At 35.2% G+C, this 17,269-nt stretch overlaps 2 protein-coding genes across 2 annotated transcripts in view; both read left to right on the forward strand.

The window, feature by feature from the left end:
* Positions 1-17,269, forward strand: part of LOC143915198 (fas-associated death domain protein-like) — a 231,697-nt gene that overhangs the window by 131,857 nt on the left and 82,571 nt on the right. The window contains exon 3 of the transcript XR_013260884.1: positions 2,729-2,949. The gene's annotated coding sequence lies outside the window, so the exon portion shown is untranslated. The remainder of the gene's footprint in view (positions 1-2,728; positions 2,950-17,269) is intronic.
* Positions 1,898-11,567, forward strand: Ubc10 (ubiquitin conjugating enzyme 10). Its single transcript, XM_077435846.1, has 4 exons — positions 1,898-2,133; positions 6,686-6,781; positions 6,865-7,051; positions 10,423-11,567. The coding sequence occupies exons 1-4, from the start codon at positions 2,107-2,109 to the stop codon at positions 10,575-10,577; spliced, it is 465 nt and encodes a 154-aa protein (XP_077291972.1). The 5' UTR covers positions 1,898-2,106; the 3' UTR covers positions 10,578-11,567.

Genomic DNA, 17,269 nt, shown 5'->3' on the forward strand with positions numbered 1-17,269 from the left:
TAAAATTACATACATATGTACGTATTAATTTATAATATTTCAAAACCTATTATTTTTAAGTAGTAATAAAATATAAAATTCGGTGGTTACTTAATTAGTAAAATATAAAAATTTAAAACAAAATAAAATTTAGAACTGAGAGCACCGTGCGGGAAACTCAAATTAAGTATTAAGATTACGGAAATCTGAGATACATAAACATAAAATCATGCAATTAGCATATGTATATAACACAATGATATAATAAAAACAACAAAACGCCAAAATGAAAGCACAATAGATCAATAGGTAAATAATAATTAACAATGGAAAAATAACATGCAATACAACTTACAGATAATTAATTCTCCTTCCCAAACACTATATTATACTATTATGAAAATAAAGTCTAACAATTCAATCGAATAAAACCGAAATAAAAAAAACACGCGGGTTTCGAATTTCGACAAAGAAAATTTGCACGTGTTTGAAAAAAATTGGTCTTCAGCTTTCTTTGGGTGTTAAACGATGCATAAAATAAAATTTACGACTTTTCTAGGAAGGAAGAATGATTCCCATGATTTCTCTTTACGTGCTATGTAATCTACTCCGACTTTTTCGAAAACAATTTTCAAGATTTGTTTCACGCGTTCGGCAATTCTCTTGCCGAATGCGTGTCATAGACAATTTCACGGATTCGGTGTAACATATATATCACATTTAATTTAATTTATTTTCACACAACTAATCACCTACATAATTCAATTATTTATTTAAAAGCGGTTAAAGTATTGGACATCACATCAACATTACTACCTATGATTTACATATATTAGAATATCATCTGCAAAAAGATGATACTCTTTCGTCTCGAATGCTCGTTTATAATCCAAGAAGACTGCTCCAACAAGCTTACCCGATTTATCCATCGTCTCCATCCAATTAGAAACAACCAACTGGATAGCGGTTTCTGTTGAATGTCTGTCTCTAAATCCAGACTGTTCCACAATCGATCATTCACATAGATGAACTCATATCAACTGAATCATCACGATTTACTCCAGAATCTTCTCAACAATTTGCAATGCATTGATGGGCCTCATTTCATTGGCTTTGTGTGTACCAGGAATCTTTGGTACAGGTCATTGATGTATAATAAACTAGATGGGCCCAGACGTGTTATTTTGGTCGGAGATCTTGTCTTCACTAACTGAGGGGTGCGGGGGGTTTAACTACCGGGGAAGTTGGGCTTTTTTCCCTACGACGCAGCGGTACCTACCTACCTACTAAGATAAACTGTGCATGCGCCACGTATTTTGCATGCGCCAAAAGGGAGACCTGTATAAGACGTGATCTAGTGTATTTTACATCAATAGTATGTACCGTTTACGATGGTAATTGGACTATTCGTCAAATTGGGGTGGACACAAAGACAATTTTTGCCATAAAAATCGCGAATACACAATATTTGGCAATCAAGTTCTCGTTACTATGATAGTTATTGTTAGTATGATGGACTTTTCGGCTGCCAGATGTTCCGTTATTATAGAGATTTTAGTGACTTTGTGACGAGTAATTTGTGACCAGTAATCACCGAACCGTTTACGATGCACCCTTTTTTTTTTGACTTAAGATCTTTCAATTTTCGATATTTGCGTTTTCTGCAATTTAACATTCTGGCTCGTCACGGAGACCGGACTGGTTCACATATGACTAGTAGTCCGTTTACCAACTGGTCACAAATTACTCGTCACAAAGTCACTAAAATCTCTATAACGGAACATCTGGCAGCCGAAAAGTCCATCATACTAACGATAACTATCATAGTAACGAGAACTTGAGTGCCAAATATTGTGTATTCGCGATTTTCATGGCAAAAATTGTCTTTGTGACCGCCCCCAATGTGACGAATAGTCCAATTATTACCAACGCAACACCGTTGAAGAGTAGTGGCGTGCAGGTGTGAGGTGTGCGAGCGTGTAGCCGCGCAACATGGCGGCTTGTCGAAGTCAGAGACGTATCCAGTAGTCGGTGCTCGACGTCCGTGTCACACCGATCAGCTGTTCCGCGTCGGCTCACGGCCACGCCTCGTACATCTCCTGAAGAGTCGACGAGCCAGTGAACGGCATGGCGGCCACCAGGAGGCTGCAGAAGGTCACTTCACTCTCGCCTCTGACTCCCGTCTCCGACTCCCGACTGCCGACTACCGACTCCGACTCCGACTCTGACTCGGTTCTCCTGCCCCACCCCCACTCCCACTCCCACTCCCACCTCCTAACCTGCCGATTCTCTGCTTGTACCCAATTCCAGACCACTACAATCCGGGAACAAGCAGAACATCCGATTTTGCAATATGTCGTTCGACATTGTTCTTTCATCATGACATTGTTCTTTTTCAATACACACACATACGCACGTACCTCGCCCATTGCGACAAGTGTCACAATTCACAATGTGTCATCTTGGAAACGCTTTCCTTCAAAATATTCGGGAATTTGATTGTGTCCAATAATATATTTTCTCAAAAATTTTGACCCGTCACACTTATCGCAAATCGCAATTGACTGCAATTTCCCTATCAATTGTAAAAAAAAAATGGTATATTCTAAATATAAACGTATCGATTAATTGATCGGGATTGTTCCATTTCAATTAGCCTGTGCTTGTTCATGTCTTGTGATGAATGATTGCTGTTTATATGAAAGTTTTGCTTCTATGATTATTGCAAGGTTCCCACACAATGAAAAAGCCCTGTTTCGCGAATTTGGCAATCGAGTTTTCGACCTTAAATACAGATTTTAATATTTACTCAAGTAACCAGATATGTTAATTAACACATAAAGTATTATTTTAAACAATAAAATACATAATATATCTCGTAGTTTTGGCTTAATTGTCAAATAATCATTCTTCATACAATTGAGACGTATCGTCGCCATTGTTCAACAGACGTGACGTCACATAAACGAGGTTTCAATATGGTTCCACAAAAAACTAAATTTGACTGGTATATATTCATTTTAAGCAAATTGAATAGATGGCATTCAATTCACAGTAATATATTCAACCAATTTTGAACCTTAAAACAGTTGAAATAGGCGCATATAAGGCTCAAAATCCCATGCAAAGTTCAGAAATTCTATGGAAGACAGCCGCGCTACAGACTTGTCGCTCAAAGCTTCCATAGAAGACGGCCGCGGGCAAACGGTTAAGCATTTTAAACTTGGATTGGTATATGATAGATAAAACTGCAGCTAATACATGACACATTATTAGATTTATACAGAAGATTACTTAAGGCTTTCGGCATGGGCATTGCCCCTCCGGTCATCAATACTAAGAAATACTTATTAGCTTTAGTAGAGTTGAGAAAGTCGACTAGTACACCTCCATAAAATCCTGCTTTCATCGCTTGCGAAGTAACCAACTCTATTTGTTCAGAATTTTCAGGATAGAATTGAAACACGGCACGGGCGTTTCTACTCTAAAAATACACAAAAGTTTGACTAATAAGTAAAACGAAAAGATTTTAAATATATACGAGTTCTCAAATTCAATAAACCGAACGGAAGAATTGTGTAGTGACTAACTGCAGAAGACTTTCAATCCAATCCGCGTGATTAACTTGAGTACAAATCGGGTATATTATCTCATTTAGCCCTAGACGGATCGGGCTCGGAGCTGGGAATTGAAGTTGCCTCATTCAAAAACGTACTGATAATGCTGTAAAATACGTCTTGGTGCCGTAATTCAGATCATAAACATCTTTTTAAAGCGCTCAGAACCTGGGATCGAAGAGCTTCCATACAAAAACACCCTAGCAACATCAGACAAGTGTGTTTGTTTATCTGACATTATTCAAGCAGTTGAGAATCAATTTTCAATATGCTTCAGACTTCAGACGGTTTCGTTCTCCTCATTTTCATTCGCTTGAGTAGCATCGAGCAGCATATTTAAATAAAATAACAATTCCAATGTTCGTAATCAAGTTTGCCCTCCTTACATTTATTGTATATTATATTAAATTTTGTTGGAAAAAATTAAATCATTTTCTTCAAATTGAAATTCCACACAACACTGATTAAAATTATACTTGCATAGTAATTATCAGAAATTTTAACGTTTATGCAATCACATATTGTTCATCAAAAAGTCGTTTGGCAGGTGCATTTATTTGTTCCTGGCAAACAGAGGCAGTACTTTTTTGCTGAAGGCTTTGAATATTTCAATACATCCATTGGATCGAAAGCGTGTACTGGTTTTACCAGTACGAATGGTCACCTTAGTTAATAATAATGTACGTATAGAAAAAACCAGGACTTGTATCGATTTGATTCTTATATGTAGTGGCGTTGTTAGGGGTGGGGTCACTTATAAAATATTTTTTTATTAATCAGTAATATTAGTTCATTGTTATGACTTACGAGAGAGAGAGAAGCTAAATTCATACGTTGTTTCTAGATTTGCATCTCCGTCTGACTGAATCAGTTGACCTTCTTACCTTTAGGTACATACATGCACTGATTTCTCAGGAATTCGAGCAAAAGCAAAAAAAAACCAATTAATTATGCCTCATATTTGATGCTCTATATAGCTGCACCGGACGGATTTCGTGGTAGCTGTATAAATACAGAAAGCTGTATATATACAGAAGGTTGTATATTTATATTTATTTTATATATATACCAGGAAGGCCTTACAGGTAAATCCCAATGCGCCTTCCTGGCCAATTACAAATACAAATGCAGCATTTTTATTATAAGTCGTTGAATTGCGAGACACTGAAAAAACTCGCAAATTAACGAGACCTGTATGAATTGTACATAAATTTTTATTGTACATCAATCAAATTTCAAATAGTGGTGACATAGTAGGTAGGAAGGATTTCTAGCCAATTTTTTTTCCGGGAACCGTTTCAACAATGAAATCAGAGAAAATTGGCAAACTCTGATAGGAAACGATCAACCTGGAGTCACAAATCCAGGTCTGACCAACAGCATACTCTGAAAAATTCATTTTCATTCAGGGATAGAACCTGGCACCTTCTTGACGGTAAGCAGAATCTTAACGTCCGAGCTATGCTGCTGGCTATATATATACAGAAGGCTGTATATATACAGAAGGCTGTATATATACAGAAATTGCAATGAGGCGTTTAGCCGCTTGAAAAATATGTTGAATTATCGTTTTTCAATTTGAACCATTTGGTGTCACCCGGTGCAGACCGCAAAAAGTGCAAAAAGCATTTCTTCATTTTCTATATAAGAAATATTATGGGTACTACCCATATCTCTACCGTACTCATTTCCTTTTGGGCATGCTTGGGTATAATTATTGAGTATCCTCCCTAAAGTACTACGCAATGCTTCATGTCTCTTGTTTGCAGACGATGTTAAATTATTATTTGCTGTTAAGGATGAGAGGCAAGCCTCTCTCCTTTAAGCGGATATTAACGCCGTTTTAGAGTTCAGTTCCAGTTTAGGGCTTGAACTGAATACTAGTAAATGTGCCATTATGAGTTATGGACGTGCGAATCCGCTCTATTGTCACGGATATTCCATTGGATCCGTATTGTTGAAGCGTGTGGAATCTATGGTCGACTTGGGTATCACTTTTGATCCTCAATTCACCTTTCACAACCACACCAAGACAGTCGCCGATGTTTCCTTTCGTCGACTTGGATTTGTCTTGAGATATGCTAGGTTATTCTCCAACCCCTTGTCCTCTCGCTTGCTTTTCAACTCGCTTGTTAGATGTAAGCCAGAGTATAATGCGATTGTGTGGAATCCGCATGAAGCAAACTACTCTCTTATTATCGAAAAAGTGCAAAAAGCATTTCTTCGTTTTCTATATAAGAAAGAGTATGGGTATTACCCATATCTCTACCCTACTCCTTTCCCTTTGGGCATGCTTTGGTATAATTCCCTTGAACTTCGGAGAAACTTCTCGTTAATTCGTTTCGTTCTCCAGCTACTGCGTGGTAATACGTCATGCCCGTTGTTGCTGGAACAGTTGGGACTTTATGTCCCTAATATCTATGTGCGTGGTAGACATCATCATTTGATGGTTGTTATGTACCTCCTGCTCGTACAGTTCTTTTTCGAATGGCTCCTATTCCAAGAGCTACTCGACTTCTCAATGAAATCGTTGCTGCCGTGCCTGAATGCGATATTTTCCACCTAAGTGAGTGTAGATTATCGGACATTATATTAACATATTTATCTGGTAACCTACGCTCATCATTATTCTCTTAATTTGAATGTGATGTATGTATGTATGTGTGGAATCTTAATCTACTCTCTTCCATTTGGGATGGAAGATCCGCAGGGATGTTTTGTATTTGTAGCTTGTTCTTTTGAGTTTCAATTTCGATAATCTTACCGAATAGATTAAATTATTTATCAGATTTGTTGAAGTGCTTCTAAATTTATTTTTCTTAATGAAACTTTTGGGTTTTTGTCAGAAGCATATAGTAAAGGCTTGAAATAGTAAAAATTGTCATCGATGAGTCACTGCTACATTATGCTGAATCATGTTGATTCGTTATGTATCATTCTTTTCTTATGTTGACGGCTCAAGTGAGTGGCCATGGTATTGCAATGCAAGCTATTTTGTGCAAAAAAATAATATATGATACATTTCATTTTTTTTTCTCTATATATTATACAGAATTGTTTTGCTAATCGTTACATATTTTATAACACAGGAATTAGGAGACATTAGACAATCCGGCCTCAAGTCATTTAGAGATATCCAAGTAGACGAGACTAATATATTGACATGGCAAGGACTTATTGTACCGGTGAGTTTCCATCGACACGATAATAATGATTGTTTTTATATGACCGAATGATTTTTTTGTTGTTGTTGTTGTTGTTATTTCAGGATAATCCCCCCTATAATAAAGGTGCTTTTCGAATTGAGATAAATTTTCCTGCCGAGTATCCGTTTAAACCGCCTAAAATAAGTTTCAAAACAAAAATTTACCATCCCAACATCGATGAAAAGGGTCAAGTCTGCCTGCCGATCATTAGCACTGAAAATTGGAAACCGGCCACGCGAATAGATCAAGGTATCATTTCACACCTGAATATCGTTTTATGATAAAAAAAATCGATCTGTACATTATTTATTTACTTTCAAATGCATATCATCCGGTAAGTATCGACTGAATGTGTACATAGAAGTGTGTGAAAACATCATATTGAACAGATGTGTCGAGTTTTATATTGTGTTTTACGCGCTCTAATTTTTGATGAATTGGAAATTATGTCTTTTTTTGATGTACATAATACTACTACGTCATTTTTCGAGGATAAAAGTCACTTAAATGACCTTAATGTCCTGTCGGACCATTTCGTTGAATATATGTATGTAGACTCTGATGTTATCCTTCAATTTCTAGGTAGTCTTGAGGTGGTCATGAATATGTATTTTCTTCAAAGAATTTCTCCACCTGAAGAAATCGCAGGTCTTGTCTTAACATATAGGAGTAGCTTGCATTCTGCAGCATACTAAATACAGGCTTGAAATCAAGTTGCAAAAGTAATTCAACCCTTCAAATACGTTTCGAGACTCATTTCGTTTGAAATTTTAAACCGGTAATAGGAGCATTTAAAAGTTTCGACAAAATCGTTTGTCTAGTGTTCTTAGTTTTAGTTACAAGTTTAATAGTGTAGGATCTGTACGTATATACCAGGAAGGCCAAACAGGTAAACCCCAATGCGCCTTCCTGGCCAATTATGTACAAATAAACAGTTTATAAAGTAATTTTACAGAACGTCATAGAGACATCTATGGATGAATTTGCATTTTTCCAAGAAACAGGGCTATTTGTTGGAACGGTTTCAATGACAGCAGATAAATTGGCAAACTCGATCGATTTGGGGTCACACATCCAAGGTCTGGCCAGCAGCACAGCCACGGATCGAACCCGTGGCCACACAATTGAAAGCATTACACCATTGATGTATAATATAATAAATCCGCCCTCATGTGTTATTTTATTTTATTTATTGAAAAATCAACAGACAGGATGTATATAGATATGTATAAAAAAACAAATAGTAAATAAATAATATATGTAACATCCGAGTCCAATAATAGATTTTTACAAAAATGAAAAAGATAAATATAGGGAAAACAAATTAAAAAGTAAAGAATAAAGGCATGACAAAATATGTAGAACATTGCATAAGTAAACTATAGTATTAAAATATTTGGAAAAGGTTATAAAATAAAATATAAGAAGAAATTTAAATTTACAAATATAAAACAAATGAAAAAGGTAAATACAAAATAAACAAATGAAAAGGAAAATAATGAAAGCTATAGTATGATTAAATAGCACATTACATAACTAAACTAAAGTATAAAAATATTGGAAATATTGGAAAAATAGAATAGGAGAAGAAATGAATCAATCGGTCAAGATTCTCTTGATGTTAGACCTGAATTGATGTAGGGAAATACCAAATAGATCAACCTCGTTCAGCTCTCCGTTAAACATACGATAAACGCGCTGCAGATAAGAATATTTTTGGGAATTAGTATTGAAAGGATCAAGTGAAAAGAGTGCAACGCGTCTAGAGTACCGAACTGGGATTCTGAAATTAACCTTATTCAGTAAATCAGAACAATCAAGGAAACCATTTATGAGCTTAAATATAAGAATATAGCATCAGTATGTCGTCGCCTGACAGAAAGACTTATACTTGTCTCCCTTTTGGGGCATGCAAAATACATGGCGCATGCACAGTTTCTCTCAGTAGGTAGGTAGGTACCGCTGCGTCGTAGGGGAAAAAACCCAACGTCCCCGGTAGTTAAACCCCCAGCACCCCTCAGTTAGTGAAGACAAGATCTCCGACCAAAATAACACGTCTGGGCCCATCTAGTGTATTATACATCGATGCATTACACGCTATCCGTTGATCTATGCTGCTGGCTGATTGGTTGTCAGGAGAGGAGGATATGTAGGAGGCGGTAGAGTAAAATGAGACTCGTTGTGCGGTTTAAAACATTGTTTATTAGGCGGAGTGCCCCAACGGACTAAGAGTACGTTAGGGGCGAAAACACGTTGTACGTGTTTTTTGTTTTTTTTTTTTTTTTAGATACTGTTACACATGCGAAAAAACGCAGCACTCCTAGCCCCTATACATGGTACGGTTACGCGACAATTGGTTCAACGACAAAATGTACCCGACAATTGGTGCACTGGCAAAATGTACCCGCGACAAAATGTCCACGGACGTTCATTGTCCCCGGATTTTTTCGCGTGAACGTAATAACGTTCAAAGATAATATTGGATACGGTTGAGAACCCCTAACATTTAAACTAATTCAGTGAAATCCGCGATAGATATATATTATTAAAGAGCGGACCCAGAGCGCGCTGTTCATTGTTCACATGTTGTAAATGCATTGTAAAAGGTTTGCCGAACCTTTTTTACAAAGCATTTACAATAATGGAACAATAGACGGCGCGTTTCCGGTCCTTCCTCTATATATTATACAATAAAAAGTTACTTTTTTCATTAAAATAGGAAAATTTAGGACTTTTGAACATTTTGTCGCTTGAACGTTATTTCTGTGGCCATTTTATCGCGGGTACATTTTGTCAGTGCACTAATTGTTGGGTACATTTTGTCGTTGAACCAATTGTCGCGTCCCCACATGGTGCACAGTCCCAAAAATCACCCCCTGTAGTGTTTTTGGTGATATTTTATTCTTGTATTTATTTTTACTTGACAGTGATTTTGATTTTTAAATGCTTTTTATTATTACGAAATTATGTTCACAATACATCTTATATCTATTTTAATAGCTACTGATCTACTGATCATTTTCTATTTTACAATTTTAATTTAATTTGGTTAGTAATCACAGTATTATATTATTCTAATGTTAATCTAAAGCATAATAGGAAAAAGAGCTCAAAAACCTATTTACAATCCTTCCTTGACAGTGATCGATAATTTGTTGGTACCCATATATGTAGGGGAAACTTGTTGGTTGCATACAGGTATGCATACACGTGCCCTCTCCCAAACATATGCATTCTGCACGTGCAAGTACACTCGAATTCGGTTTGGGGAACACCCACTGTCTACGGTCACAGCGGGAAGCCAAGGACACGTGACGTTCCATACCACTCAGTGTGTTTTCGCCCTAAGCGTCACATGTACAAGATGACAACTTGACCATCCTTCAACTCAGGCATGCCAACCTTATCCTCTAAAACTAACACCCACAAAATAGTATGAGATGATGCTAAGGAAAATTTTGGATTGTGGTTTGTTTGATCTCGTTTAGGTGAAATTATCTTCGAAATATGATTGGTATACTACATATGTACATGTGTATACTTTTTTTGCTAAAAATATATTCATGTCACTCTCTGTTTATTCATGTTGTCTACGTTTTGATTGGTTTTGTATTTTGCAGTGATACAAGCTTTAGTCGCTCTGGTAAACGATCCCGAACCGGAACATCCATTGAGGGCAGAGTTAGCCGAAGAATTTTTGAAAGACCGTAAAAAATTTACGAAGAACGCTGAGGAATTTACAAAAAAGAACAGCGAGAAAAGGCCCTCGGATTAATAAAATAAATTAAATTCAACTAATAAATTCCAGCTTTTCGTAAATAAAATTATACATGTGTGTGTGTGTGTGTGTGTGTGTGTGCAGTTTTGAGCGGCGAGAAAAATCAACCCGGAAGATGTATATTTTCGTATCAGCGCGCGCGTATGTGAAAATGCAAACATAAACTGGAAAGCAGAGATCGGATTTAAAATGTAAAAAAAAAAAAAAAATGGATCAGTTAGTTGTTCCGCATACAGAATGTTTAGATTATGTCCAAAAAAATAAAATAAAAAAGCAAATTACGACAGTAATTACATTATAAAATACTACTAGCTTTTGCTCATATTTTTGTTATTTGTATTTTGCTACATTAAATGTACTGCATTCCCTATATCGGAACAATAGTTCACTTTTCATGTTGATGATTCAAGTTTGAACTTTAATTTGAAAAATTTATGATTAACTACTAGTGCAATAAAGTACTGTAAAATTTCACGATTCAATTCGGTTTAGATTTAGTCGGGTGTTAAATAATGGTTTTTTTTTTTATTTTTTATTAATTTTGCACCTTTCAATCAGTATGTTGTATGTTTGTTTCTGATTAAAAAACATTTATTTATCCAAATATGAATACTATATACATATATATATATATATATATATATATATATATATATATATATATATATATATATATATATATATATATATATACATGCTTATATTTCGCCGTGTGGGTTTTAATGCTGGCTCATTGAAAAACATTGAAAGTAATTTCAACAGTATTCCGTTTCCCGCCAATCTATAAAAATGTCAATAACGGGTAGTACATATTATACATAATATTTGCGAATCGCTTCGGTGTATTATAATATTTCGTTGCTTAAATTGTTTTCAAATTCACGCATGTGATGTTATTTATGTATGTACCTCAATTTGACCTGAAAACTGAAATTTTTTATTCACTCATTAAAATTTAAGTTATAATAATAAACAAAAATCACAGTGAAACGAATTCCTGCCGTCTTTTATTTGTGTTATTGTGTGACCTGGTTTTACATCTTCATTTTTGTATGAAGATATGTATATTTTAACCCTTTCGGTGCTGAACAAGTCCAAGGGCCTGAAGAATGCCGATGTGCTTTATACATTTTGCATGTATAAAGCACTGCTAAGCCTTTCCAGGTAGCATTGAAAAAAAATGCGTTGAACATGAGTCGTGTAATGTTTATAAAGGCTCGTTTACACCGGAATTTCTGAATTTATTACCATAGCAGACTTACCTGATGGAAATCCCTAACTGCTTAGTGTTTTAGATTGTGGGTTGGTCTTTTGTTGCACATGGGAACGATCAGATTGAACTGAAGAGGTGATTATTAGAAGAAGCAACCCTTTGCCCGCGGAAATAAATATAGCGAACAAGCCCTGTACACAGCACCTTTTTCGCGAATTTGGCATTCGAGTTTTCGACCTTATATACAGATTTTAATATTTACTCAAGTAACCAAATATGTTAATTAACACAAAGTATTATTTTAAACAATAAAATACATAATATATCTCGTATTTTTGGCTTAATTGTCAAATAATCATTCTTCATACAATTGAGACGTATCGTCGCCATTGTTCAACAGACGTGACGTCACATAAACGAGGTTTCAGTATGGTTCCACAAAAAACTAATTTTGACTGGTATATATTCATTTTAAGCAAATTGAATAGATGGCATTCAACTCTCAGTAATATATTCAACCAATTTTGAACCTTAAAACAGTTGAAATAGGCGCATATAAGGCTCAAAATCCCGTGCAAAGTTCAGAAATTCTATGGAAGACAGCCGCGCTACAGACATATTATTAGATTATTATAGACATTACAGACATTATATTATATTATTAGACATTATTACATATCTGCCAGTATTTTCTCAATACATGTCACACAATCGATTTTTATACATTTTTAGAGCATTACATTTCAACAATGAAGAAGATGGAATTAGTTTTTGGAAAGATACATTCATTAACCCTTTGAATGCTGATCAACGCCGATTGGCGATTTGCTGACAAGTTCATGAGCCTGAAATACGCCGATGGGCATTGCATTTTGAGTATGTGCAAAGTAAACAAGAATACTATCTGCTAAGCCTTTAAAGATAGCATTGGACATGGGTCGTGTAATCCCTGTCATTTATTTGTCAACGTTTATAAAGACTGGTTTACGCCGGAATTTCTGAATTTATAACCATAGCAGAACTACCTGATGGAAATCCCCAACTGTCGAGTATTTTAGATTGTGAGCATTACATTTTAACAACAATGAAGAAGATGGAACTAGTCATGGAAAAATACATTCATTAATACTTTTTTTGTTAATTTTATATTGTTGCATTTTTTGTTTATTTTATAAGATATATTAGAGAGTCTAAACACACCTTTACTAAACTCGAAATCCTCGGCAGTAGTTATCTAAGGTTTGTTTGGATCAGCTACAATTTTTATACCTGCTTTCTATCGGTTTTCTAAATAATCCTAGTTGGAAATGCTGGCGAAATTTCTAACATGACCGGCTTTCAACAGAAGTGACTTCAGCACTCAAAGGGTTAATTGTGGTAAATGTATTTAAGCTCCGTCGATTCAGAAAATGTTTGTATTCAAGTGAAATGTCCTGGACAAAACATTTTAATCAAAACTTAACACGCCTGGAGACCACTAGTATAGTATATTTATAAGTAAAAATCATATGTTATAATATGCTTACATTTTTAACATCTGGTTTTGATTAATCGTCAATTTCAACGTACACATGCTAAAAACAAGCAATAGAGAATATCAAATGATCTTGTACATACAAACCAACTCTTTTTCCTTGTCAAAATAGCATGGCGAGGTCTTGAAGCATCACCGATCGTCTAGTGGAGCGTTCAGTCGAAACGCAATCATCAATTTATCGAATGATTTTTACTTCTGTATACATAAAATCAATCTCAGATCAGTTTGGAGTATTTGTTCGCTGTTGAATCATAGTGTAAGTATATAAAATCTTTTTATAATAAGAGCAATATATCGCATGTTGGACTTGAAAATTATTTTTTAAATGCAGTATAATAATATAGCAGCTATGTTTAATGTTGTTTTGGACATTGTGTGTCAAATTTAAATTGACAAAGACGGCCTATCATTAAACTTTGCATATATTTACATATTTATTCATCTACAAGGCTTTACGGTGTGTTCTATGATACCAAATAATCTTTTTGCAAAATAAATAATATCGCTATAACAATATTATAATCGTAAAGCATCGAGAAGATACAAAAAAACAAGATGTTAAAATAGAATACTGTTACTATAGTATCTAAGAATACTACCACTTCCGACTGGCAGACCGTAACCAACGCCTAATCTACTCTAAGATAGTATGTATGAACGCCGATAAGCCATTTTAAGGTGTAAGGTGATGGCTTTAAAGGATCTTGTATTATAATATAAATATAAAACATTTTTGGATTTTTTCCTGTTTAAATCAAAACCATATAAAATTAATTTAAAATACATTAAATGAAAAATGTAATTGTTGAATATTGTATTAGATTGTTTTTTTTTTATCTTCCTCTTAAGTTTTATGCTCTTCACGAGAAAATTATGTTATAATCCTTCTACCAATTTCATGTAAATAAATAATAAAAAAAATCCTGTGGGACTTTTTCCTCAAAGATAGTAAAAAAATTATTTTTACTTTATTTACATAGATTCATACACATATGTAAGTATCAATAAATGAAAAATTATTTTCAGCATTAAGAGGGCTGGACACCAGCGCCTTGTCCATACAAACGTATTACACTTCTCCCTTCCTCAATTATGGCACTAGAGAAACTATTTTTTAATATGCTATGGATATCCACCATTGGGATGCATCTATCGTTTTATTTTTTTGATTAGTTATTGTTTATAGGAGCTGGGAGCCGCCAAACATCTATAAAATCGCCTCTTTTTTACACCCACGAAAAGAGTCCAGCGTGCTTATTTAACGGTCGATTTAAAAAAAAAATACGCGCATAGTTGCACAGAAAATATCTTTCTCATACCGATGATGAATTTTTTTTTAAATTGGTCCAGTTTCGGAGGAGAAAATAGGAGAATACGAAACCTCGATTTTGTCGATTTAAAATACGTTTTATCTGGTCGAAGCGCAACTGTCGCATTCACTCAATATATATATTGATATATATTGTCGCATTCACTCAATATATATATTGATATATATTGTCGCATTCACTCAATATATACATTCACTCATTATATATATCGAAGAAAGGAACGGCAACAAAATTAAGGTTTCGGGTGTACAGCCCTCTTAATTTCGATCTTAAATTTTTTTCCACAATGATGTCATGATTTGGTGACTTTTTATGAAGAAAAAGATCTTCGATTAATATGTTTTGCCAATGATGACGTATGGATGTGAAACTTGGTAATTGGACTATTCGTCACATTGGGGTGGTCACAAAGACAATTTTTGCCATGAAAATCGCGAATACACAATATTTGGCACTCAAGTTCTCGTTACTATGATAGTTATCGTTAGTATGATGGACTTTTCGGCTGCCAGATGTTCCGTTATAGAGATTTTAGTGACTTTGTGACGAGTAATTTGTGACCAGTAATCACCGAACCGTGAAACTTGGATATTGAACGCTAAGATGTTACACAAAGTCCAATACACAAATATGTGTAAAATTGTATGCTCGGCGTAACTAGGAGAGATAAGAAAGGGAATGCGTGGGTGAGAAGTATGACAAGAGTAGTGGATATAGTGAAGAAATTGAAATGGCAATGAGCGGGACGCGTTTCTAGAGGAATGGACAAAGAAGTGCCAGAATGGTAACCGAGAGAATGTAAAAGGGTTATAGGAAGACCGTAAATAAGATGGGTACAACGAAATTCTAAACATGTATGTGGTGAGTTGCGCAAAACAAAGACGAACGAAAGCATATTGGAGAGGTCTTCGTCCAGCAATGGATGGTGAATAGCTGTAAATGATGATGTATGAAGAAAACTAGGGGCGTCATTTCAGCTTTTCCCAGAGGGGGGGGGGGCAAAATTTTTGACCAGTAAGGAATGACTTTATAGGGGGGAGATTTCATAATAATAGAAGGGCCCTTACGAATAAATAATTATTGTCAATATTACGCGGTACGTCTCTATAAATACGCTACAACGCACGGAATACAATCTAATAAATTTACTTATAAAAATGTATCCCATGTTGTTTATTGTGTGTTTTTGAATGCATTGTGCAATTTTTACCGATGCTTGCCCATCTTGCGAGTAATATAAACAAACAGAGAAGATTTTATCGGACATTCGTCGAGCACCTCAGCATCAAATACGACTGATGCTAAAATTATTCAGGATTGTCTGTGGACAATCGTCACTTGACAACAATATGACGCCTAAAGCCACTTCTATTAATATGAAATTTCTCTGGGGGGAGGTGTATTATACTAACAAAATGAGTGTATATAAAGCACAAAATAATCTCATGAAAATCTTTCAAAGCAAGACAGACAACAAAACAAAATATATTTGGGAGTTGACATTTCTTTACTGGGAAAAGTCGACGCGTCTATACCTGACAGTGTTCTAAAGAATTTCAATGTTCTTTTTTGTCTATGTTGTATTTATGTTATTTTGATTCAAATTCATAATGACAAAGAGAAGAGATTTATTTATTGGGAAAAATTTTGTAAAATTACTTGAAGGAGAGATTCACAATCCCGCTATCCTGGAGAGACTAAAATTCTGGGCTCCGGCAAATCATAGAGTTTTGCGAAAGCATGATATGTTTTTGCCAATTAGGGCTAAATCAAATGTGCTCATGAACTCCCCCCTCTCGAGAGCTGTTCGACTCCTTAACTTACTGGCACTTTACTTAGACCTCTTCAATGCCAGTTATGTTGAGTTGATGGATCCTAAATAGCACGATATAATTTTTCAATCTTCTTTCTGTGTTTTTATTTTGTGTACATATTTCTTACTTGATTTTTATTATTTTTTATGATGTTTTTTTATGATTTTTATTATTTGTATTATAACCACATTGACGCTGTGGGGCAACCTCTCAAGTCTCTGTGGTATTGATTTTTTTTAAATAAAATAATAATATATTAAACAACGTTGATAGTCCCCTTCAAATCTAGGGGGTGGCTAAGAACCCCCCCCCCCCCCGATGAAAACAATAAATTTTCGGTTTGGTGATTACTAGTCAAATGTGAACCGGGCACAGGACAACCGGTCGCTCTAGATCGGTCACACCCTAAAACTGGTCACGAAAAAACTAGTCACACCCAAAAATTAAAAATTGGTCGAATCTCCAGTTGTCCTGTGACTGGTTCACATATGACTAGTAGTCCGTTCACCAAATTTTCAATGCGGAAGGAACACAATAAAAAAATTTTACAAAAGACCGATTCACGAATTAAACTAATACTCAAAATATGATTCAATTAAGGAACAGGGGGGGTTGAAAATTTTCTCTCGCCGTTTCCATATTTCTAAAATGTGCACCATTGTTGAAATTGTTTAGTATTTGATATGATATTTGATGTTGAGAATGTTGAGAATTTGACAAACACAAAAAATACAGAGTGGTGAGAGGCGAAAGAGTGCACTTATGTAATTGATTGTGTGCGCAAGTTCGCGGGC

The sequence above is a fragment of the Arctopsyche grandis genome, chromosome 1 (assembly GCF_051622035.1).
Source record: "Arctopsyche grandis isolate Sample6627 chromosome 1, ASM5162203v2, whole genome shotgun sequence".
In the NCBI taxonomy this organism is placed as follows: Eukaryota; Metazoa; Arthropoda; class Insecta; order Trichoptera; family Hydropsychidae; genus Arctopsyche; species Arctopsyche grandis.